Source organism: Heliangelus exortis, chromosome 7 (assembly GCF_036169615.1).
Source record: "Heliangelus exortis chromosome 7, bHelExo1.hap1, whole genome shotgun sequence".
In the NCBI taxonomy this organism is placed as follows: Eukaryota; Metazoa; Chordata; class Aves; order Apodiformes; family Trochilidae; genus Heliangelus; species Heliangelus exortis.
Window position 1 is genome coordinate 28,104,018 of NC_092428.1, and position 23,706 is coordinate 28,127,723.

The 23,706-nt window shown below is 39.9% G+C and overlaps 1 protein-coding gene across 2 annotated transcripts; it reads left to right on the forward strand.

The window, feature by feature from the left end:
• Window positions 1-357: 357 nt before the first annotated feature.
• LOC139798595 (pancreatic lipase-related protein 2-like) lies at window positions 358-16,283 on the forward strand. Of its 2 annotated transcripts, none has more exons than XM_071749499.1 (13): window positions 358-582; window positions 1,331-1,379; window positions 2,760-2,914; window positions 4,945-5,070; window positions 6,024-6,158; window positions 6,654-6,762; window positions 7,911-8,030; window positions 8,106-8,228; window positions 10,501-10,616; window positions 12,138-12,267; window positions 13,457-13,568; window positions 15,177-15,341; window positions 16,135-16,283. In XM_071749499.1, exons 2-13 carry the CDS (start codon window positions 1,331-1,333, stop codon window positions 16,196-16,198), a joined length of 1,404 nt encoding a protein of 467 aa, XP_071605600.1. In that variant the 5' UTR covers window positions 358-582; the 3' UTR covers window positions 16,199-16,283. The 2 variants fall into 2 exon arrangements, with proteins under 2 accessions (XP_071605600.1, XP_071605601.1); XM_071749500.1 differs by having other exon boundaries at window positions 358-548.
• The last annotated feature ends 7,423 nt before the right edge of the window (window positions 16,284-23,706 follow it).

Here is a 23,706-nt window from a genome sequence, read left to right on the forward strand (position 1 = left end):
AAGTTGGAAAATTTTGCTTAGGACAGTAAACTATTTAATGTGAGGAATGATGATTCTGTTACTAAAACTCTGTGGTAGGACCCTAAAGATTTGGGCTCTGCTACAGCCTTTTGGGTTGATGCCAAATCACCAGAATCCCATCTCAGCACCAGACTGAGCTGAGCAGCCCAGCCAAAGGCAAAAGCCTTTTTCCTACTCCTGAAAGGCTGAGTGTTTGCTCAGTGTTTACATCACACTTCCCCCTACTCCTCAGCTTTAAAAATAATTACTGGGGGATGACAATAACACCCTATTTGAAACTTTGCATTAAAGAGGTGGAGTCAGGCAGCAACTGGTCTGACCTGGTTCGTGTTATCACGGATGAAGGATGCCTGACAGGTGGAAAGATCCAGGAGATCTCTCTCAGCAGATGCAGCTGGGAAGCCAAGCCTTGTGCAGCAGGAGCAGAAGGTTGAGTGTCCCATCACCCTGGGCAGGAGCAGCTCTCTCCTTCTTCCTTCCAGGATCATCAGGGGGCTTCTACAAGGCTTGCAAGGATCAACCAAGAGGTGGACCAAAGAACTTGCTCTGAGCCTTGCCAAGGTAAAATGGGATAGGCTGGAGATAAGGCAATCTACAGCACTTACATTAGGTGGATCTCAATGGGGTATCTGGTGGGTGGCTGGAGGAGAGGAGGTGGAAGCAGGAGACGCTTGAACCTGCGGTGGGTTTCACAGGGATGAAGACTTTGCTCCTACCAATGTGTGACCCCCCAGACCAGGGGACTGGGGCTGGGGAGTGGGTGCAGGACCCTGCCTGGGCAGGATCAGGGCCTGATACCAGAGTTTTGTAAAAATGATCTGTCCTTTGAAGATAGGTTACTAGCAATAGTAGTTTTCACTGCTTCACCTTGAAGTAAGTGGCTGGTTCCATTTACTCTGATATGCACCTATCAGATGATGATGAAGTGATCAATCATATCAGGGCTGATAAGTGTACAGGAATGATAACAATGATCAAAATGACTCTTCAATACTATTTGTATGAATTAAAGAGAAATTAAGTTTGTTCTTGAGTTCTTTTAACAATTACTGAACAGCTGCTCTGTCAAGCTGAGGTAGACAGTCTGTAAGAGATGCAAAATCTCCATGGCCAATAGAAAGTATTCCAAAGATATTTTCTTGAAACCTTACTATCTCTAAGGAAGTATTGATTCTTTTGAAGCCAACTCATCAAACAGCTGAAGTAGTCCTCATGGTCAACATGATTTTTTTGAAGTGTCAAGGTAACACTTAGGTGAATTCCAGATTCTATTTCAATTAGGTTTGAATTGTGCTTTTATTTGCTTTAGATGTTTCCAGTATGGATCACTACTCTTTTTCTTCTTGGTTCAGCCACAGGTAAGACATAGAGTTGATGAAATCTATAAACAGTAAAAATAGTGTGCAGCTTACACCAGAATAACTGTGTTTTAGAAAAAGGATGTGCTCTGGAAGGGATTTAACAGACTTCTTCATTGAGTTACAGCCTATCTTTCCCACATTTAACCTATTCCTTTTTAATTCTATAAAGGTTTTTTGCAGCTAGTAAAGAGAAAGGTAATAAAAAAGGTATTTATAAATATATGTATATAAATATATACATATATATATATAAATATATATATATAAATACATATATTTATAAATATGCATTGTTACTAAAATTTTTCCATAACACTCAACTCACACCAGCATTAATGGCAGCTACAATGCTTGTAAAGCCAGCCTGGGCATTTACCCTTCACAGAGCTCTGCAGAGAGCAAGAAAACAGTCATGGTCCAAAATATTTTACTGCTAGGAAAGAATAGCTCTGCAGGGATGGACACACAGAAAGAGCAGAGAAACAAAAAGACACAGTCCAAAAGTTTGCTGGCATCAGAGGGAAGACCTCTGTGAAAAATGATCAGATCACTTGTGCAGCCTCCACCTGCAGCTCCTCAATTCAATCTTCTCCTCCTCTAGATCCATTCCCACTCCACATCACTCTACCTCTGCCTTTTGTACAGTGGGTAAGCCATGGTCTGATGTGACCTCTCTGTGTGACCTATCCTAGGTAACAAAAGATTCTCACTGGTTTCTGTAGCTTTTTTTAATAGCAATCAATTCTGGGGGGTGGGATTTCACAACTCTTGTGCCATAATTGTGGGGAGGGACAACATTTAATGGCAACGCCCATATGTCATATTTGCAGCATTACTGTGCTAAAGCCACAATAGAAATTGGGAAACTCTAGTCCTTGAGGCATGGACTACACTTCCCAAGGCTGTTCTTTGCTCTAGGATTCCACTCAAATTCCACTTTATTGCTCCCAATAAAATCTTATGGCAGTGAAAAAAAAAAAAGTAAGGGAGATGTTTCAAGTACATTACAGAGCAACCAGAGGTGTCTGTTTTCATGTTTTGGTTTCCTATTGCTCCTCCATGAGTTGTTGCACAAGAAATAGCAATTTCAGTAATCCCTGGAGCATTAGCACTAAGCTGTCCTGTGTTAACAAGATGATTGTCAAAATAAGGCATGAGTTCACCAAACTGAGCTCTACACTATCTGTAACAGAAGTTCAAGTCCCTGCTCTATGCACAGCAAAACAATCCCCTTGGTGAAACCTGAACACAGGCACCACACTAACCCAAACCAACCATTTTCTGCTTCCCTGGTACAAGCACTTTCCTCCCAGCTTCTTGTAAAATGCTGGCAGCCTATGTTCCCAGAACACTCATGTTTTCCTTTGCTTACCCCAGGAAAAGAAGTTTGTTATGAAAGGCTGGGATGCTTCACAGATACCCCTCCTTGGTCTGGGATCCCAGGGAGACAGCTGACAGGCCTGCCCAGCTCTCCAGAAGCTGTGAACACCAATTTCTTCCTTTACACTAGAGACAACATTGTGAAATATCAAGTAAGATCCTGCTTTAATAACTTATAGCATACTATGCATTCAACAAATCATACAGACAGGTTCTTTTCTACCCTATTTTTGCTCAAAAGCCTCCCAGGGAGAGGCTCTAATCCTACATTCCACACTCCATCCATAGCCCATCCCAATTTCCTTTCATCTCATTTCATTTTTCTCATTTCAGCTGTCTGACAGACCAGGTATACTTACAACATATTAATTGCAGCCTTCTAAGACAAGTCATCTGAGATATTTAGGATCTACTTTATACACTTCTCTATTATAAAGCCAGAGGTAGGGGAGGCAGTAAAGAAAAAAAAAGCTTCATTTTACCTGCTGTGTGTCTTCAGCTTAAAACAAGATTTCAGGACTCAGGGCTGTGCTTCATACACAAGTTTGCAGGGCCCTCTGGACTATATTTGATTGGTTTCAAAATCTCTGCTTGTGTGGTTAGTCCTAAGAGCAAGTAAAAAGTTGAGTGAGGATCATAAGCTAAAATATCTGTGCTTACCAGAGAGGGGAAGGAAAATAGGATCAAAAATTAAAGGAAAGCTTAGAAAGGAAAACAGGAGGCTAGAGAAGAAAATGAAGGTGAGAGTAAAATAATATGTAGAAAAAGGAAGAAGCAACTGAAAAGAGAATGAAATGGTGATGCAGAAGCAAAATAAATATTAAATAGTTGGGGATAGATGAGACGGAGGGAAAATGAGGACAAAAAAGCTAAAGAAAAAGATTTCAGATACACCTTAAAGAGAGCCTGGGCATTTACAGAGAGTTGAACCAGGTTAAACCTCATCACAGCACATCAGGCAGAGAAACCCAGAGACAGCAGACTGGAGCTGAATGGAATAAAAAAAAAAAAGAAAAAAGGTGAGGGCTATCAACAACACCTGCAAGCAGTGGCAGCAAGAGGAAGGTCTGGACTGTGACAGGGTAACAAATGGAAGTCTCTAAAAGGAGTTTGCAGCACTGCATTGGATGGATCAAATGGGAACACTCTGAAAGATGCCAGCAGTAGGTCAGCCCTTTCATCTGGATCCAAGCAAGTCCTGGGAAAAGCTCACAGAAGGGTGCTCAAGATGTTGGAGGTGTCTGGGCTGGGCTCATCCATAGCCTGAAGCAGTTTAGAGTAGGGAGCTATAAATCCATCTGGTGAAAGGAGAAAAATGAGCATCAGGGAGCATGAAGTTTACTTTGACAGAGAGAAAGAAAAATGAAGCAAATTAATAGGAAAGGGGAGTGGGACAATTTGTTGCTGTTGTTGGCTCAGATTACATGAAAAAAAGCTTCAGAGTTCTTTTTTATATAAATGGCAGCCACAAAGAGTGGATTTCTCCTCTTTTAGCTACCTCAGAGCAAGTCCAAGATCCAAGAGGACTTGGATGAGGTTTTAACTTCCACGAGTCTTTCACTGCAAATCAGAAGTGTGCTAATTAGTGTGTGACATACCCTTTTAAGCTTACAAAACCATAACAAAAAGTAAATTAGAGCCAACTTTTAAAACAACCCAGTATTCAGAACTTCTTTGAGAGAAAATAATGACTTCTCGATAAACCCCCAAATGCCTACTGCCTCTGATGTAAGCCTGGTGAGCTTTCCCATAAAATATAAATAATCTTAGTGATGAAGGTCTTACCATCAAAGAAAAAATAAAGACAGAAAGGTATAGATAAAAAGCCAACCACATAATACCTTGCAAGAGATGCTATCTCTTCATTTCTATGGCCAGGTTTGATAAAATCTTGTACTTCTGTGGCATGTTGAACCTGTACATCTCAGACCATTGTGAAATGATGCCAGTAGCATTAGCTCAATTAACTAGAGGAAGTGACTCATTTTTTTAAGAAATTATTTGATATCCCCCAGCAAGGCAGTTTATGAGTGAAGATCAAGACCCATCACTTCTGAGTCCAGGGCTGTGCCTTGACCACTTTGGGTAGTGCCTCCTGTATCACACGTAGAGCGGGATGGAGCAGTCACGGCTTTGTTGTGTTGTTTGGGTTTTGTTCTGTGGTGGGTTTTTTTTCCCACAGAAAATTTCTGCTACAAATCCTTCAACCATCAAAGCTTCCAATTTCCGAGCACACAGGAAAACTCGTTTCATTATTCATGGGCATCTTGCTGGAGCAGATCTCCCCTGGATAACAAGTATGTGCAAGGTATGGTATGGCTGTCACCTGGTGGTCATTTCGCTTGTGTTTGAAAGTGCAAATATCTACATCATCCCATTAAATGGCTTAACACCCCCACAGAAGATTTATACCCTGATGCTCTTGTTAATTCAGAGAATATATATTAAGGGGAAGAAAGCCTCAGAATTAAGCTCAGTTCCCCATGAACACCCTCTTATCCCTAGATGAGTAAAATGCACTTCAGCCTTCTGCTAAGTGCTCCTTTGCTGCATCCTCTTCCACAGGGACAACTGTAATTAATTGATTTTTCTATTCTTTGCTGATAATAAAGGGAAAAAAAAAAAAAAAAGAAGCTGCTTTCTCACCTCAGCAAAAGGTCAAAATAAACATTCCATTTTGATCTAATAGAAACAAAAGGCTTTGTTCAAAAGATTGCTTTAATTTTATTTAGGCACATTTTAAAAATGAAATTGTTTCAGAATGAAAAATCAGAATCTTCAGTTGCAATGAGTGTATAATTTGAATATTTTGATTAAAGTACATGACCTTTAGGGCTGAAAAATTCAAGCACATGAACAGAAATCTATGAATCCTTTTAGTTTGATCCCAGAATATACATTTTAAAGCATAAGGTTTGGACAATAAGAAAATAGGACATACTGTCCTCTTTTGCTAATTGGGGCACTGTCAGTAAGAGAAGTTGATACCCTAGAGACAACCGAGGCATCTGGAATGGAAAACAGAAATGAAGCAAGCTCCTGTGTGTCTGTAGGCAGTGTTCAAATCAGTGCCACCACTCTGCCTCCTTGTGTTGATTTTTCAGTACCAGGAGGAACTGATGTGCTCAGGATGTGTCTTTTTGGGTCCCAGCAAGTCCCTGGCTGCAGCAGAACAAGACTCTGTTTGCACATACCTTGGGCTACAGCTGTAATTCACCCCTGTTGGCTTTCTCTTCTCCTGCTCCCATGTTTTCCAAGCAGCTCATGCTTCCCACTGAGGATGTGAACTGCATTTTGACAGACTGGACAGGGGGCTCCAGTGGGTTGTACACGGAAGCAGTGAACAACGTCCGCGTTGTGGGGGCTGAGCTGGCGTACCTGGTGACCCTGCTGGAGGTAAAATACCCCTGGAATGGGAAAGCTGGGGAATATTCTGTGGGGTACAGGCTGTGTTCAGGGTGTTCTCCTTTAGGTTTGATGCAACAGAGACAGGAGGTGCAAAAAATCATAAGAAAGCCCTAATCTTGCACACGGGAGAATCCCTGCTTTGGTGTCACAGAAGGATGGACCTAAAGGCTTGCAGGATGTGCTCTCTGAGAGTTTGGATCATGGTGGGCTTTTTACTGGATAAGACTTTCTATCAAAACTGGTAGGGTGATGAGACATATCTGACAGAGATTACTCCCTTCCAGAGGTGTGATATCAAAGGAGAGAGAATGGGAAGTGCTTCTCTTCAGGTGCAGATCCCACCACCCACAACAGCAGTTTCTCACCCTTCTATTGTCTCCTGGTCTGGGCAAGCCCCAGCAAGCAGGGGACCAAGATGCAGTGCCACAGGCTTGTATCCCCAGCTTAACACCCTTGTTTTTAACTTTCCATCCATCTTCACAGAAAGACTATGGCTACTCTCCTGAGAACATTCATTTCATTGGCCATAGTCTTGGAGCACACGCTGCAGGGGAGGCAGGGAGAAGGAAACCTGGCATTGGAAGAATAACAGGTACTGAAGCTATTTCTGCTGCTGAAGCTTGATATTTTTATACAATTTAAGAGAGCTGAAGGATCACTGCTGGCTTATAAACACACCTCACAGGCTGCAATGTGCTGGTTTGTCACAAAAAGCAGCATGCAGCTAAAATGGCAGCACAGGGATGCAACCAGGTCCCACCACGTGCCACGCATGTCACAGATCAGCACATTCAGGAAGGCTGAACTGTCCTGTCTGTGGTTAAACAGAGGTAACTTTTCACAGGTCTCAAGTCCCAGGGAACATTTGGTTAGGATTTTAATGGTATAAAAGAACAGGAACAAAATAGTCTGTTACATATGGAGTAACAGACTTATAAAACATTAGCAAGTCATTGTCATATTTGGTTTTAAAAGCCCACTTTAACATGGCTTTTCATCAGCTCAAAAGATTGAAAAGGTGAAATGAAAAATTAAGACCCCTGGATTCAGTCTGTCAGGATGAGACAGCAAAGAGCCACCCTGGAAAGGAAGAAAGCTGCCAGTTGTGTTGCTACACAGAGACACAGGGTGTCATCACCCACTCACTCATCACTTCTTTAAAGGCTCAGTATTTTTCAGTTTCCTTCACCTCCAGTCAGTTCTTTTCTCTGCATGCCATGGCTCTGACTAAGCTGTGCATGCAGTAAGCAGCCACAGAGGCAATTCAGGGAAACCAGGATCAGAACTCTGTTGCTTTAGACCCAAACAGAACTCACTGACATTGAAGGGGTAACATTTTTCAAAGCAGCTCTTTTGAAAACAAAACTGGATATTTGAAAAAATAAAAATTCTCAAAAAAAAACCCAAAAACCCTACAAGCTCAGATGACCAGATCAAGATTTCATATTTTTCACTAATATGAAAAAAAAAACAAAAAAACCCCAAAACAATCCAAATCTCTTCTTTATAACACTTTTCCCTGAAAGTAACCCAAATACCAGTCAGCATTTTACTGTGCTGCAATCCCTCCAGCCACTTTTCTACTAAAACCCTGATAGTTTTGCTGGCCCTGGAGCACAAAGTGGATTTTATACCTGGAGTAAAGGCAGAAATGTAATGCCATACATTGTACAACACACTCTCTGTGATGACACAGCTCCAGTGCTATATCCTCAATGAGACCTGTCTCCATTTATCTAGGTTTGGATCCAGCTGGACCCCTTTTCCAGTATACTCCCACAACAGTTAGGTTGGATCCTTCAGATGCAAAATTTGTTGATATAATTCATACTCATGCTGGCCATCTTTTCTTTGACTTTGGTAAGTTTCCATGCAAATGCTGACACCAACACAGGGTGGGCACAGCATTCGGCCTCGATTCACTGTGCATTTCAGCTCCAGGGATTCTTCAGACTTGTGGCCACCTGGATTTTTACCCAAATGGTGGGAAGAAGATGCCAGGATGCAAGCAGCTTCGTGTACCTCCTGCAAGTCGGGATATCAATGACCTGATGAGAGGTAAATATATTTTAAAGTAACACCTCATTATAAGCTACAGTTAGAAATGAAGGCCCTAAGGTAAAGCCTTTTGAATGTATGTGTTATTTACATAGTACAGGTTTGGAGCATAGAGACAAAGCTCAAAAATTGAAGGTTTAATACTGCCTGGGAAATACCCTCCAGTTTTCTTTTGTCCTAACAAAGACAAATTCCACATGAAAACTTCATTTAAAGCATGCAGACTTGTTCCTCACAACCTTTCTAAAAGCCTGTCACTGTGCTGACAGGCTGACCACAGTGGGAAATCCACACATGAAGGAACAGTAAAATTTAATTTTACAATAATTATCTAAAAATGAAGTTATTAAAATCTGAACATTCCTTTTCCCTAGAAAGACATCAGTTCAAATATTACTGGGGTTAGACATACTCATCCACACCATTAACAGCCCTAATATCTTCAAAGGGAAGAGCACAAGGTTAAAAATACAGATGATAAAATGACAGCTCCAGTGATAGTTCATGTTCTTCAGAGAAAACTGGGCAGTTAATCAGAATTACCCTGGGATCCAAGGGTGCAAAATCCCCTGCTTTCTCATCCTAACCTACAAAAATGAGCACATCCATTATTGTCAGCTGAATATTTTGAAATTCCTACCAGTAGTTCAGTAATTGGCTTTCAAAAATGATGGAGAACTCAGTAACAAAGAGGACTGAAAGCAGGCAGTGCATAAAGTCACTTGGAACCAAAACACTTTCCCATCATACTGCATAAGAATTTTTAGCAGAAAAATGAAAATATTTCCCAGGGACCATTCACAAGGCTTTTTCAAATGTTTTTTTGTGAAGCAGAAGCTGAGCCCTGCTGAACACAAGGAGATGGAGTCAGCTGTTCAGGCAGCTCCTAAAAACAGAGGCAGCCTTAACTCCTGCCTCTTAGCTAAACCTTACTCTGTGTGTATCTCTTCTGTTTGATAATATTTACATTTATGTAGTGCTTTTATGTATGGAGTGCTTTAGGAATGCTATTTTGTAACTTCTTTCTACAGCAGAGAAGAGCGTTGTGTTCCCATTGTAGAGATGAGAAGTGAATTTGGCACTAGCACAAAGACAGCCAACTCTAAGAGCTGAGGTTTTAAAGTTAAAAGCAGAGACCCTTCTGATTTAGATTAAAAGAAGGAACTATAAAGAAAACATGTTCAGGAAGCCTTGATGATGCAGATTTTAAGGAAAAACACACAAAAGAACTTTCCAGAGGGCTTTGGTGTCATTTTTTTTTCTTTCCTTATGTAAAGAACTGTGAGTGTTAGCTGGGCAGTACCAATTGCTTTGCCTTTAAGATGCATAAATATTGACAGAAGGTAAAATTCTGATTTCACTATAGGCTGTGCCAGCTTGCAATTCCTACAGTGCCTTCAAGACCTCCCCCTGTGATTAGGGGAGCCTCCCACATGCTGAAGCAGAGGAGAGGCTGTTTTTATACAACCTGCCTGGTATCTTGTGCTTTGATAAAAGAGAGACTTCAGAGGCACTGAAGATAACACTTGTTACCAGGGAGCTGTAAATACAGCCCAAATGACACTTTCTTCTTTCCTGCACTGACTGCTTATAAATTTCACTCTGAAGGGAAAATGTACTTGTTTCAAATAATCCTGACAAAAGCAAGGACATACTGTCAAACATCTTGCTTTTTATAGCATCTCACAGAATCACCACTGTCAAAAGATCACAGATCTTCTAGAGCTTAAAAACACTGAAAGCCATTGAAGTTGAAATAATTACTGCAATTACCATTAGTTCTAGAAACGAATGGAAAGTGTGGTTTTTACAAAATACCATGTTGTGATAATGGCAAGGAAATGAAAACTACGTCATAATAACTACTAAATGCTTTACAAACTCTGCAGCTATGAATTATTCCAGTCTTTGAAATATCACTGGGAAATTCTTCTAAATCCTCCTCAGTTCTTGTGTTATACTAGAAGAAGTTTTGTACACATAGAAAGATGGGAGGCTACACAAGGTCCTTGGTGCATCTCTACCTCTGGTAAATTCAGCATAAGCACAGGGACACCCAGATTAGAACCCAGCTCTTCCCCACTGAAAATATGTGTGTAGCCATCAGTACACTTTTTACTATAAAACCAGGCAGTTCATACTTTAAACATCTGAGGCATATGTACAAATATGTACAATGCTTTTGAAGAAAAAAAGACCCACAAATGTTATTTTGGCACAGACTTGATGTCAATCTATAACTTTAACCTGTTTTACCTGGGCTTTTTCCCAGCATATAGAGCTGTTGGATGTGGACATAAAAGAAGTCTCAGGTATTATGCTGAGAGCATTGTGACTCCCAATGGATTTGCTGGGTACCAGTGTGAAACATACAGAGCTTTTGTGTTGGTAAGTATCAAATACGTATTTATCTGAGGGGTTATAGCCCTGCCCTTCTTCTCTTAATAATTTCTGGAACAACTTCTACACTCTTTTCATGGAGCCAGGTTGGATGGGGCTTGGAGCAACCTGGTCTAGTGGGAGATGGCCCTGCCCATGGAGGGGGTTGGAAGAAGATGATTTTTAAGGTCCCTTCCAACAAAAACCATTATGTGATTCCATGATACAGGGAGGCTATGCAGACCCACTCTGGAAGAAAAAAAAAAAAAAAAAAAAAGATCCAAAAGAGAAAAAGGTAGGAAATATATAAACACCAAAAACAGTTACAAAGGGAGAGATGGAGAGCACAGAGATGAAGTGGCCAGGTTCACCTTGTGTGTAGGTCACCAGTAAGCTCCAGTCTGGTTGGAGGAAGACCCTCTAAACCTAGTGGAAACTCTCATCAAGAGGACAGCCTCTGTATTTCATACATGTATTAAACATCCACAGTGTATGAGGAGGTATTTATACATCACAGCATTGCACAGACAACCCTCAGGTGGCACAAGAAGGCAGCAGAATAATGTCCTGATGCTTCAGACCTGATATAACCAGGCTTTTGGTGGACCAGTTCTGGTGATGAACTGAGGACTGGTCAAGAAGAAAGATGGGGCTGAATTTATTTCCCTCTAATTCCAAAAGGAATTATTACTATACTGCAGAAAAGTTGCTAACATTTGTAGTGCTGCACGCAACTTGAAAGTTTGATGTAATTCAGGACTTGGACACCTGAACCCTGTACAATTTAGTGATACAAGGTAAATGTTTTTTTCTTACAATAAACAAGTGATGATTTAGGTTTTTTCTCATCTAATGTCCAAAAAGATAAAGATCCACAAATACCAGTTCCTACAGAACCTCCCAAATACCAAAACTGAACTAAATATAACCATGCTATTTTTTCCAACCACAATTAAATTGATTTAATTGAAATTATACATGCTGATCTTCTTTTTCTGCTTTGTTTGTTTGCTTTAATGGTCATTAAGGACTTGATCTGAATGTTTGACCTATGTAGGTAGATTTATTTCATTAAGGTTTTGCATGGCAATAAAGACTGAAAAGCAGACAGAACACTTTCCAAAGCAAGATCCAAAGCTTCAATACTCCCTAAACTAAATATCTTTACCATATGATTGAAATATCCAGCCATACCTGCTTGCAAATGTGGTTAACCACCCTATATTAATTAGCAGACAGCCTTTTAATGGACAAATTACCTGTATTTTACAGATCAGGTGGTAATACACATGCATTAAGGTCTGCAAGAGAGGCATTAGGCCAGATTTTCAGCCAGACAAAATAAGCTGACTGACCATCTTGTCTCCTTTTTTACCACACTGATAAATGCTGAAGATAGGATCTGAATTCTGAAGGAAGTATCTCTGTGAAAAAGCTGGGAGAAAAATTAAATGCCCTGGTTTCTTACATTTGAAGAATTTGGAACAAAATAGATAACATCTGGTAACACACACTGTTATTTTCTCCCAGGGAGATTGCTTCCCATGTCCAAAGGAAGGATGCCCACTGATGGGTCATTATGCTGATAGATTTTCACGTAAAACTGAAAAAGAAGAGCAAAAAGTTTACTTGAACACAGGGCCCTCTCCTCCATTTGCTCGTAAGTGGTGCTCCTGGCCTAGAAACCCTGCTAGACTTTGTTAATTTGGTGATGGTTTCAAAAATTCAACAAAGCTGAAGCTGGAAGGAATGTGATGCAGAAAGTGCAAAATTTCAAATAAAAAAAAGCTATTGTTTCTGTTGACAAAAATATATAAAACTGGGTTATTTCAGGATATTTTTGCAAAGTTTGTCAAGTCAAATGGCAGAAAAAGCAGCTTTAATTCTGATTATTGCAGAAGCAGCCACAGAATAAGAAAATTCATAAGTAAAATGTAATTCATCAGAGGTCATGAACTGCAAGGGCAATACATGAGAGAGGGTCTTTAAGGGTCTTATTCCCCAGGCAGTAAAATCTGAAAGCAAACTCAGGAAGAAAAAAAATTAAATCTTGTATCACATCTCCATAAGAGCAAAAATTTAAAAGAAGGAATTTGAGTACAGAGAAACTGACCATTTTTCTAACCAGAATGCACATATTAATTTCAACATTTACAAACTGTTGAGTTCATAGAAATTATAGCCTGAACCCAAATATAACCTTATGAAGTAGGTGATGAGATCATCTTTTTACCAGTGAATCAAAGCCAGTACAAAAACTTCCCAATCTTGGTTGCTTAAAATCAAGATATTCTATTGTGCCTGAGGCCCTGCTTCTGCCTTGGAAAGACATGTGAGGTGACAGGATCCCCTGCCAGCTGTTGGGGTCTGCACAGGTATAAAAAAACCCTTGAAACACTCTTGATATAAAGATCATCCTGGGAGAGATTCTGGTTTTGTTTAATATATTTTCAACAACAGAGCAGTGCAGGGGATCTCACTTCAGAGCCGAGAGCTGGCAGGCTGCCCCTGAGACCCCTGGAATTGCTTAGAAGTCTCAGAAAGGACAAAAGTAAAAGTGAGACCATGTGGGAGAGCAAAGTACACTATTGGCCATGGAAAATTAAATACTTGGCATAGCCAACAGATCAGCAAAGATTACACCTGCAATTTATGCTGCTGCCAAGGAAATAATACTACCAGAATCACACAGAAGTAATATTTGCCTTAAAAAATGACATTCTGTTTGCTTACAAGTGCCTTTGTTCAGTCCTTTCCTGTCCCTGAAAGACATGGAAATATAAGAAAAGTTTTGCCATTAAGAAAGAAGTCACTTTACAACCATTATCTATTTAATTTGTCTTTCAAAGGCTGGCGGAAAGAGATTCATGTCAGAATATCTGCAATGGAAACCATGAAGGCAAATATAGATGTAGCCTTGACTGGAACTAATGGGATCAGGAAAAAATACACAATCGACAAGTAAGCTTAGCATGTCTGTGGAAAAAAAATGGCTTTATCATTTTAATCATATTGAATTTATAAGCAGTTATGTTTACATGTGTCATCTTGTTCTCTGTGACTCATGATTTACAGGGGTAATTGAAGCAGCTGATAAGTGGCTGAAGTTCCCTACCCTATAGATTGTGATTAAAATCTTCTTGCTGTTGTCTCTAGCTCTCTATTTTCTTTTCTGAGGATGATGGTTAGCACAGCAAAGTGGGCAAGGGTAAAGAACTCTGTGATTACTGCTGAGCTCAAACATTATTTGGTGGTCTTTGAGAAGATAAAGAGCTGTGAGATGTACAGTGATTTAATCTGGGGTTCCTGTCCACTCATCCTGGCCTTTTCCAGTAAATATGAATTTAAATCTCATAAAGTGATCCTTGTCAAGAGCACACTTTAAACACTGCAAAACCACCCCCCTCTCCATTTGAACATAGCCCTGTTACTGGTCTGTACCAGGAGTGTCTCTGATTGCCAAGACACTCCTGCAGGGATACACCTACAGATAATTTCTATGTTAATGTCTCACTGTAATGTGCATTCCCTTCTAATGAATACTAACACCACAGAAGACATGAATGTAAACTGTAATTTTCCATTTTCTTCATGGCTGAGAACAAGCAGAAACTTTATGAGAACTTGATGACTTGGACTTACTTGGACATGATAGAGCTTCTTTTCCAAAACTAATGCCTAGAACAAACCCTATGGCAGCAGTGACACAGGCTGGGCTAGCTAATCCAGTGTGTTCATTCTGAGACATTTGCACAGATCTGTAGATCCCTCTGAGTAACCATCTCCTCCTTAGGTACCAACACTGGGTTGAGAAGCTGAAAGCCTGTAGTAGAATGCACAATAACCTCCAAGGTTAATACAGAGACTTTGTGGCCTTCACCAATATGCCTGGCTGAAATCTGCACCACAGACTTCAGCCAAAGGGGGAAAAAAGTGGCATTTAATCCTCAGAAATTCCTCCAGGTACTCAGGATAAGTCATGCTGGGAGAGATAAGGCAGCCTTAGCCCTGCCACAATAGCTCCAGGGAAGGTAAAATTGCAATCCTGATTTGGAGGAAGATTTCATCTAAAGTGTCAATGAAACATTCCTTCCTAATCCTTACAGAAAGGTTAAATGAAAAGTGCATTGCATTTTGTGTGTGTAGTTTTTTTATCTTCCCCTAAGTTTAGTTCTGTTACAATGTTTGCCAAAAAAAAATATTTGATATGTTTTATATAGTAAGAATTCAATGTCCAAGGACTTTGTAAAAGATTTTGCTACATGGATTGAATGATCAGTCAGCAGAGGGACAGACCTTGGTGTTTCTGGACCTGGGACATGATCCCCCCACTGCTGAAAGCATTGGACCTGCATGAGGCTCGAATTTTGCCCAACATCTGTGATAGGCAACCCTAAAAAATAAAAAAAAAATAATTAAAAAAAAAAAGACTATAACAGTAGTATTCAGCTCTCAGAAATAGTATTTAACTCTCACAGCATCCCACACCTCACTCCTCTGATTAAACTGGGTTTTTTTCCTCCTTTGTAACAAGCTGAGAGCATCACACCTGTGCTTCTCTTTTGGCAGGGGCACTTTTGAACCAGGCAGCACTTACTGGAACAATATTGATACAGAAATTTCTGGGAACATCACAAAAGTTGAGTTTCTCTGGAAAAAGCATCTGGGTCATGCAGACAGAGGCTGCATGGGAGCTGAAGAAGTCACAATAATATCTGGGGAAAATGGCAATGTGTGAGTTCATAACCTGATCATCCATTCAGTGGGTCTGGTGGGTGGAAGAAACAGAGCATCTTTGCATGGTATCATGTCCTTTAAAGAAAGTGGGTTTAAGTATTGAAAATAAAAGCCAAATCCAAATTTCATGGCAGCACCAGGGTGTTTGGCTGACTACAGTGAGTCCACCAGCTCAGCACTGCAGTCAGATTTCCCCAAAGGACAGAGACATCAAATCTGAAATTTTGGGAGGGTGTAGCCCTGCACTTGTAAGACAGGCACAAGGTTTTCTCCTAAACTTCAGCACGTCAGAAACAGCCCTGCCTGGTGCAACATGGCCTTGGAGGGGTACTGGAGGCTGCCTCTAACCTAATCCCACAGCCCAGGTGCCCACTGGCATCTGCAGAACCCTGGGCAGACTCCTGAAGCACATCTCTGGGGTTGGTTTTAACCAAAACCAATCCAACTGCTGTGTCCTGAGACCTCTCTCTTGTTCAAAGCAGAGTGGTATGTGGGGAAAATGGAGTGAGGGATTCACTTCAAAAGCACACACCTTGTCCCCATTAAAAGGCTCATGGAATCAGTCTTCTAATCCAAGCCTGTCTTAGAATTCCATAGTTATTTACTAAAAAGTAATTCTTCAAGAAAACACTAGATAACACTCACATCTTTCATTCTCAAATGACTCAAACACACTCTTTGACCTAACACAAAATAAAAATGGTGTTTCTAGAGATTATCTTTGGCAGCTGCTTAGCAAATGTTCCATTGTGCTGAAAAATATATCCTGAAACTCTTCCTCCCTCCCCAGGTCTGTGTTCTGTGGCTGTGGGACTGTGAGGCCACGGACCTGGCAACCCCTGGTGCTTTGCTGAGGAGGCTCCCGAAGCGATGCTGTGGTTGCCCACTGTGGCAACCCCTGGACTACCAACACCTCCTCAGCCAGCTGCAAACCTTTAACAAGGCTCCTTCAATAGACAGGAAAAATTTGCCCAGCCCTCCACAAAAGCTATTTCCAATGTAGTGTTATCAGCTTTTATCCTTACAAGGGAGTTACACTGCTGGGAATTCCAGCTACAGTGACACCTTACAAGTGTAATAATAACATAGGGAAAAAATGTTCCAGACAATTGTCCTTTGAAATACACCTAATTACCTTAGGAATGAAGCTAATTAATTAATTAATTAATTATCTCACCCAAAAAGAAACAAAAAAAAAAAAAAGAAAAAAAAGAAAAAAAAACCCAAAACATAATGAAGAAAGAAAAATGGAGAAGAAAATAAAAAATAAATTTTAAAAAAGAAAAAAATACAAAAAAGAATTTTAAAACAGAATAAAGAAAAAAGAATGAAAAAAAATAAAAGAAGAAGAAAAAAAGAAAAAATTAGAAAAAAAAAAGGAGGTATTCTTGAATTATGCCTGCTGACTTGATCAGAAAAAGGACACTCCTGTTTCCAGGAGGATCTGATTCTCTGTCAGGAATCCAAGAAATAATTTTAAGCATAAAAATAATCAGAGTTTGAAGGGCATTGCCTGATATGTTCTTCCTTCCTGAAGATGGCATTTTAACAAAACTTCAGCAGCCCATCCAAAGGACTGCATAGGAGCTGGGGCTGCATTCTGAGTTGTGCAGCATGCCTAGAGAAACTCTACCATCAAAATTCACCAAGTGTCAAGCAGGACAGCTTAATGCACAGCAAAATATTTGATTGTTGCCTTTTTCCTGAGGAAGAACTCAGGATGTGCTGAACACAGCTGGGCTGGGACTCGTTGTACCTGGAAAAGGCATCCTCTTTATCCCAACTTTGTTGCACTACTGAGGATGTTCAATTTTCTGGCAGCTTTTAAAATAACTATTTTCTATTTCCAACTAAAGCAGATATTTCCACCTCTACCCTGCCTTTCTGAAGCCACTGAAGTTGGGTCTGAGCTGCATTATTGGCATTTCTACACAGCACTGCCCCCCCCAGTCTGGCAGCATTTTGATTATACTGGCTAACAAAACCAGACTACTAAGAGTTATCAGCATCAGCCCACATAAGATAAGATTGTTTCTGTTTCAAAACAAGCTACCCACAAAAATCCTTTCAGTTTTTAATTGCCCACTGTGGCCTAAGACATACGGCTGATTTTTAAGTCTAATCATTGGGGTGCAGAAATCCTGTGTGTGAATCACGTTGGGCAACTCTGTCCTGTCCCATCCTAACAACAAGCTATTCCAGAATACTACCAGTGAGGTTAACCAGAAGGTGTTAATGAGATGCATTACACAGGGATGAATGTGAGTGGTGAACAGGTGTGTTTCAAATTATGCAGCAAGAATTTTGAGATGTCAGAATCCAGTCACATCCTTTGAAGTTTGCCAGAACAGCTTGCTTAGGAGGTTTGCAGCCAAGATGACAAAACTCTTGTGTCCACCTTCTCAGGCTCAGTGCCTTGGGACCTTCATCATCTCCACCCATCCAGAAACCACCCCAAGCAGGGAAATTCTCCTCCTCTGCCCCTCAGGGAAACTCCTTAGGCAAGCCCTCTTCTTGGGTAAATAGGGACTCCCCTCTTTTGCACTTCCCTGGAGAAGCAAACAACTCCCCAGGTACTTTCATGCAATTGGGAAATTACTCTATGTAGTAATTACACCATCTGTAACCCAGCATCCTGCAGAAATCAGGCATGGGTCTCTGTCCCAGACTCACAAACAGAGGAGGCTCAGTGAAGGAAAAAGGAAGACTTATTTACCCTTTCTTACAGTCAGGAACTGAAGCAAAAGAAATGGAAATATTTTCCTCAGGATCACGAAAAGGTGTGCAGCAGGGCCAGGCATTGGGTCAGGTCACCAGATTTAAGGACATGAGACAGATGTGAGCAGGGCAATGGAGGACATTGCTTCCCAAAAAAAAAAAGGCAATGCCCTGTTGCACTCAAAACTTCCAGATAACCTGTCCCCTCCTGCCTCCTTACTTGGTTGTGCCACTTTTGCAATTCTAAAAATTAATTTGATGTTCTTATTAATTATTAATCATATTCCTAATTTTAAAAATATGAGATTTCTTTTTGTTTCTTTTTAAGCTATTGCTTTCCATTCTGACAAAACAGAGCAGCTCCTGTGGTCCAATGACTTCTGCTACAAATGTGGCCCAGCTTGTAGCACACACTTAAAAATTTGCTTTTTCATATCCAATCAGTGCGACTAGAAATAAAATTTTGCATTAATTTGTTCCCCTTGTGTTGTTCTGTTTTGCATTTTGTCATACACTCTTTCTTGAGTTAATTTTCATCCTTTGGTATAGTAAACATCAATGCAAAACATCAACAAAAAGTAATTCTTTGCTTATACAACAGTAGACAGAATAAGAGAGATTTGTTTTTATGAGTTAAAGATGAAAAAAAAACCAAAACAAAAATACCAAACAGTGATAGCAGCTCCATGTTGCTGGTATCTAATAGTCTTTCTTCTGTTTCTTTCTGTATTTTAAAAATTAAAATTGATACTTGTATGAAACCTTTGGATACTATCACTTTGTATTAATGGAGTCAGTCAAAAAAAATACATGAGTTTGATATTTCACAAGACAATCTACCTCTGACAAAGACTGGAACAACCAATTCTTTCATATCTTCACTGCAAGGTAAGCCAGCTTTTTCAAACAATTTAAATTTCATCTTCAAAATGTCAAGTGAGATGCACAGTTTGATATATTTGGCTGTCCTGCTGTAAGGCAAAGCTTTTTTAATCAAATCCGCATCATTTTTTCTAGGTTTTGTTTTTTTTTTTTTTTTGGGGGGGGGGGAGGTTTGTTTTTTTGACATATTGAGATTTCCATTCAGTCTTTTATATTATTTAAATATTCTGCAATACTCTGAGTGCTTCAGAATTTCATTTAATAGTCCTTAAGCATTTGTTCACTGGAGAAATTATGCCAGAGTTAAATTACCAGCAAAGCCATTACCAAGCATTCATCCTCAGTCCCTTTTCCCTCTCCTGACACTCTTTTGGCAATGGGGTGAGGGAAACAAAACCCAGATATAAACAAACCTCTTAAATCTTTCATAGAAGAAAGGAACAGCAATAATGAGTAATCCAAAATACTAACTCTCTGCTCCACTTACATCATCTGTATTTACTTTGTATGTAACACAAGAAAAATAATTTTAAGAGAAATAATATGCTAGTCATAAAGTGAGATATTCAGGTATGCTAATGAGAAAAAAAAAAAGGCAATTTTTATCTGAGATCTACATAACCAGGAATAAAATACTCTACTGATTAGCACAGAAGACTGTCTTCTATCCAAAAATCACAGTCTAAGAAAAAGTCTTCCATAAATATTTGTAAGCCTAGAAACAAAAGAATAAAATTAAATAGTGACCTCAGTGTTCAGTTTAGGCAATTGTCTCTCTTCCCACTTTTGATCCTATTTATTTTAGCTCTGCAATCAGCCAGGTTTTTTTCATGCTACTCTTATATCCTAGAATATATTGATAAAATCCTGATTGAATCACAAATTTGCAGGAAAAAAAAACCTATTGCATCAGTTCATTCAAGAATTCCCTTTTGATCTTTCAGCTTTCTCAGAGATGAAGCTTGACACACTTGCACACAAAACCTTCCCCTTTGCCATCATTCTGCCTTTGAGATCATCTCCTTACTGATCATATCATGTTATAGCCCAGTCTTGCCACTATCTTTCCTTATAGAAATTCCACGGAAAACTCCATAATTTTATCCAGGAAAAAATACATCAGTTTTTTTTTTTTTTCTAGGTACTCTATTACACAGGTTCCTACATGATTTTTTTATAAGTTTTTGTTTCTTCAGGCTCCTGCCTCAAGAAGAGCCTATTCTCATCCACATAGTTGCATTTTTGACTTTTTGCTGTACATTTAATAGAGTCTTTATCTGACATGCCTGAAGTGAGTGAACGATTACAGCCACTCAGTTCCTGAGAATACACATCCTGAAGGTACCTTCTGGTAGATCTGAAATATTTTTTAATTTTTTTTCAGCTGACAGTTGTATCACACCAGTTACCAACACACTTGTAAGATCCCATTGCTTGGGAGCAAGTCTCTTTTCCCAGCTAACAGTGTTGCAGGGCCAACACCTCTCTCTCTTCTCTAGTATTTCCTTCTGGATATTTTTATAGATATTCTGGATATTTTTATATTTTTTATTTACTTACCATTCCCCCACTTTCTTCCCTCAATGAAAATTATGCATTTTTCCTACAGTAGGCTCCAATTCTCAAAATTGTGTCTGTTACATAGAGGGTGATATAAAATCTTGGGAAAGTGACTCAGCTGAGATTTTAATGCAGTCAGAGCATTCTGTGCAAGCTCTGACAGTTTTGTTTGGCAGGCTCCTGGGACAGAAGCAAAAATTAAATCTATGTGCATTAGAATTAAGAAAAAAAATTAAAATTTTTGAGTTATTCTTCCAAACCCAAAGCTGACTGGGGTTGGACTGGCCTCTGGGAGAGCAAACAATTGCTCACTGACTTATCAATAAATCCACCTACATGGGGTCTCTACAAAATCAGTGATTCTCTTCTTCTTTTGTATTAACTTCATGATTTCAAATCATCTCCGAGCTGCTTTAACTTCTTCCACTTCCAATAATTAGGAAGCAGAAGTTGATAGGATGGCCAAATCTGTTCTTCTGTCTTTTTTTTCGAGGATAAAACAGATCCAAAGAATCTGCTCTTTTATCTTTAATTATCAAAAGATCTAAAAACTTCCGGAAAGAACGAGCCTCATCCCCACCCTCAGCACAAACAGAGCACACCCACATTGCTGTGCTGCAGAAAAACATCTCTCTCCTCCCAGCTACCACAAGGTTGGATGGGGCAAGTCTCTTGCAACACCGGAAGCATAAGCAATATATAAAAATGCAGCATGGCATTGGTGTCAGCCCCCAGTTCATCTCGTAATCTCTCCCCCCCCTCGTTTTTTTTTTGGTTTTTTTTTTTTTTTTTTTTTTGGCACTAGGGAAGCTTGGGACCTAACATAGGAGATGTCTAGAGCCCCAGAAAGGTAAATACTCTCTGAGTGACTGGTTTGCTGTTCAGAGCTATTCTTTTACCAGACTAAACATTCATGAAGATTTGTATTTACCACTCAATCTTCCAGGCAAAATCTACAGTTATTCTCTTCCATGCTCATCTGCTTCTTTCAAAGAGGTTTAATGTTCTAGACTTAATAGCAGATCAGTCATTCAGAATAATGAATATAATCCCTTTAATTCTGTTCATTACTTGTTAAGAAAGCCTGACTGTCCCTACTGACTCCTCATGGCCTTTGGTTACTTTCATCATCTGCTCCAAAATACTGCCCTATTGTTGGTTCCTTTGTTTCCTTCAAATGATATTATGCTTTGCAAGTCCCCAGCTCACAAAACCAGAAGCTACTGTTATCTTTGTTTGCTTTGGCTGATGAATTAGCAGACATCATGTATATGGAAGGTCAAAGATTTCTCATTTACAGAGTATTCCTTTTATTGCTGGAAAGGATACACTAAGTCAAAATGGTTTTTTTCTCTATTCAGTGGAAGTTTTGTTCACTTGACCAGAATGAACTTATTTGACTTAGACAATAGAAATACCAAGAAAGTTTTTCATTTTTGACCCTGCCACTCAGAGACTAAAGGTAAGGTTCAGCAGAAAGTGAGTGGTCTTTGTCTACACATACTAACAATTGCCTAGGAGATGGAATACACAAAGCTGCTTCCAGGTGACTTCCATTCAAGCTAAGAAAGTCATTAACCATCTTCCACCTAAAATTGAAATGAGAGAGAAAAATGTTGCTATTACAATTTTTTCACTTGTCTTTCTATGAAAGTAATTGGTAATTTACATACTGCAGCACTTGAAATACAGTGGCTGAGATTCCTTTGGAGAACATGATTCTCACTGAGTGTTTTGATCCTCTTTTTCCTGCCTATGTGAAGGTCACTGCTATCAGAATGCATTTATGTCCTTGATAATTCTCAGGATGAGATTTATAAAACCACCTGGATGTGTTCACTTGCCTACTGTCAACTGAAAAAAACCAGGCTTATGTCACTGTCCATAAAACCTGCAGCTCCTCTTAAAACATAAAACCAGATCCAGAAAAATTGACCAAAAGATGTTAGACCTCAATCCCCTCAACACGGGGTAGAAATTCTTTTTACTAATAATTCCTACTTGCCATGCTGGCCTCCATCAATTTAATCTGCACCATTGTGTATTCTGTATTCACTGACAGTGAAACAATGCAAACGTGTATGGTCCCCCTGTACCCACCAGGCTGCCACTTATCAACATACAGAACAGGTCAAAAAAAGTAGAAAATTTAGGAAACTTATATTCTTGCCAAATGCCATTTTTAGCTCTTTGTGTACTTTTGTCCCCAGAGGTATTCTTGCAAGCCTGTACTTCTCTTTCGATTTGTAACTGGGGGGAAGGAGGGCTTGGTGGCACTGAGCTAAGCATTCACACACAAAGAGATAACTCTCTGCAAATACAGCAAAATATTTGAGCATAACTAGGGATTTTTGGCCCCTAGAAGCATTTCAAAGGGGTCTGATTTGCACACAAAGATGTTCACCAATTGCTGAAGATGTTTCGTTACTAATAGAGGCAGCAGTTTCACTGGCTGCTTTCCATTTAACTTGAATGCCAATATTGTGACAGATGGGGCACGTGACATTCCTTATCCTTTTTCTGTGGCCCCCCAACCTCATTACTCCCCAGACTTATCTAATGAGCTACATCAATGATATCCAGTCCCTGACTAGCCACTGCTTCCTCCAGATTCCTCTGAGACTTCTCTCTGATGGTGACCATCAGATATGGCACTGGTTTGCACCAATTCACAAGAACCAGATCCAGATCCAAGGTCATGTTCTACAAGGAACAAGAGGCACTCTTGGTTTTTACAATGTCTGGCTGGCTGACTGTGTAGTGTACATCTCAGCACATGAAAAAAAACCATCTTTTCTCTGTTATTTCTGAAGCTGCATCTTCCCTCAGACAATGCACAGCTCTCAAGACCACAAACTGACATGAACCATGGATTCAACCCAAGTTACTTCCTGCCCTTAGGCACTTGAATCACTCCTTGTATCAGGAGGAAAGCTGCTCTTATACAGTTCCCTGAACATGTGATTATTGCAGCACTCATCCTGTAGATAGCAGTGTAGTCACTTGAGGTCTTTACCAGGAACTGAAGGACCTGGGCTGTGACATGGCTGTGACACAACCTTCAGAGCACAGGAGAGAACCTGGGACTTACATGATGGAAAAGTCACAAAGCCATTGCAGAGAAAAAGATGAATGACAAAATTATCATCACCTTATCTTTCTATTCCTGACACAATTTTTAAGGAAAGTGTAATTTTTCTGG

Excerpts from the sequence above, each read along its gene's own strand:
- LOC139798595 (XM_071749499.1), top strand. The coding sequence starts at position 1,331 with ATGTTTCCAGTATGGATCACTACTCTTTTTCTTCTTGGTTCAGCCACA. Across the intron at positions 1,380-2,759 it reads TCTTCTTGGTTCAGCCACAG|GAAAAGAAGTTTGTTATGAA; the intron begins GTAAGACATAGA and ends TGCTTACCCCAG. Across the intron at positions 5,071-6,023 it reads GGATAACAAGTATGTGCAAG|CTCATGCTTCCCACTGAGGA; the intron begins GTATGGTATGGC and ends TTTTCCAAGCAG.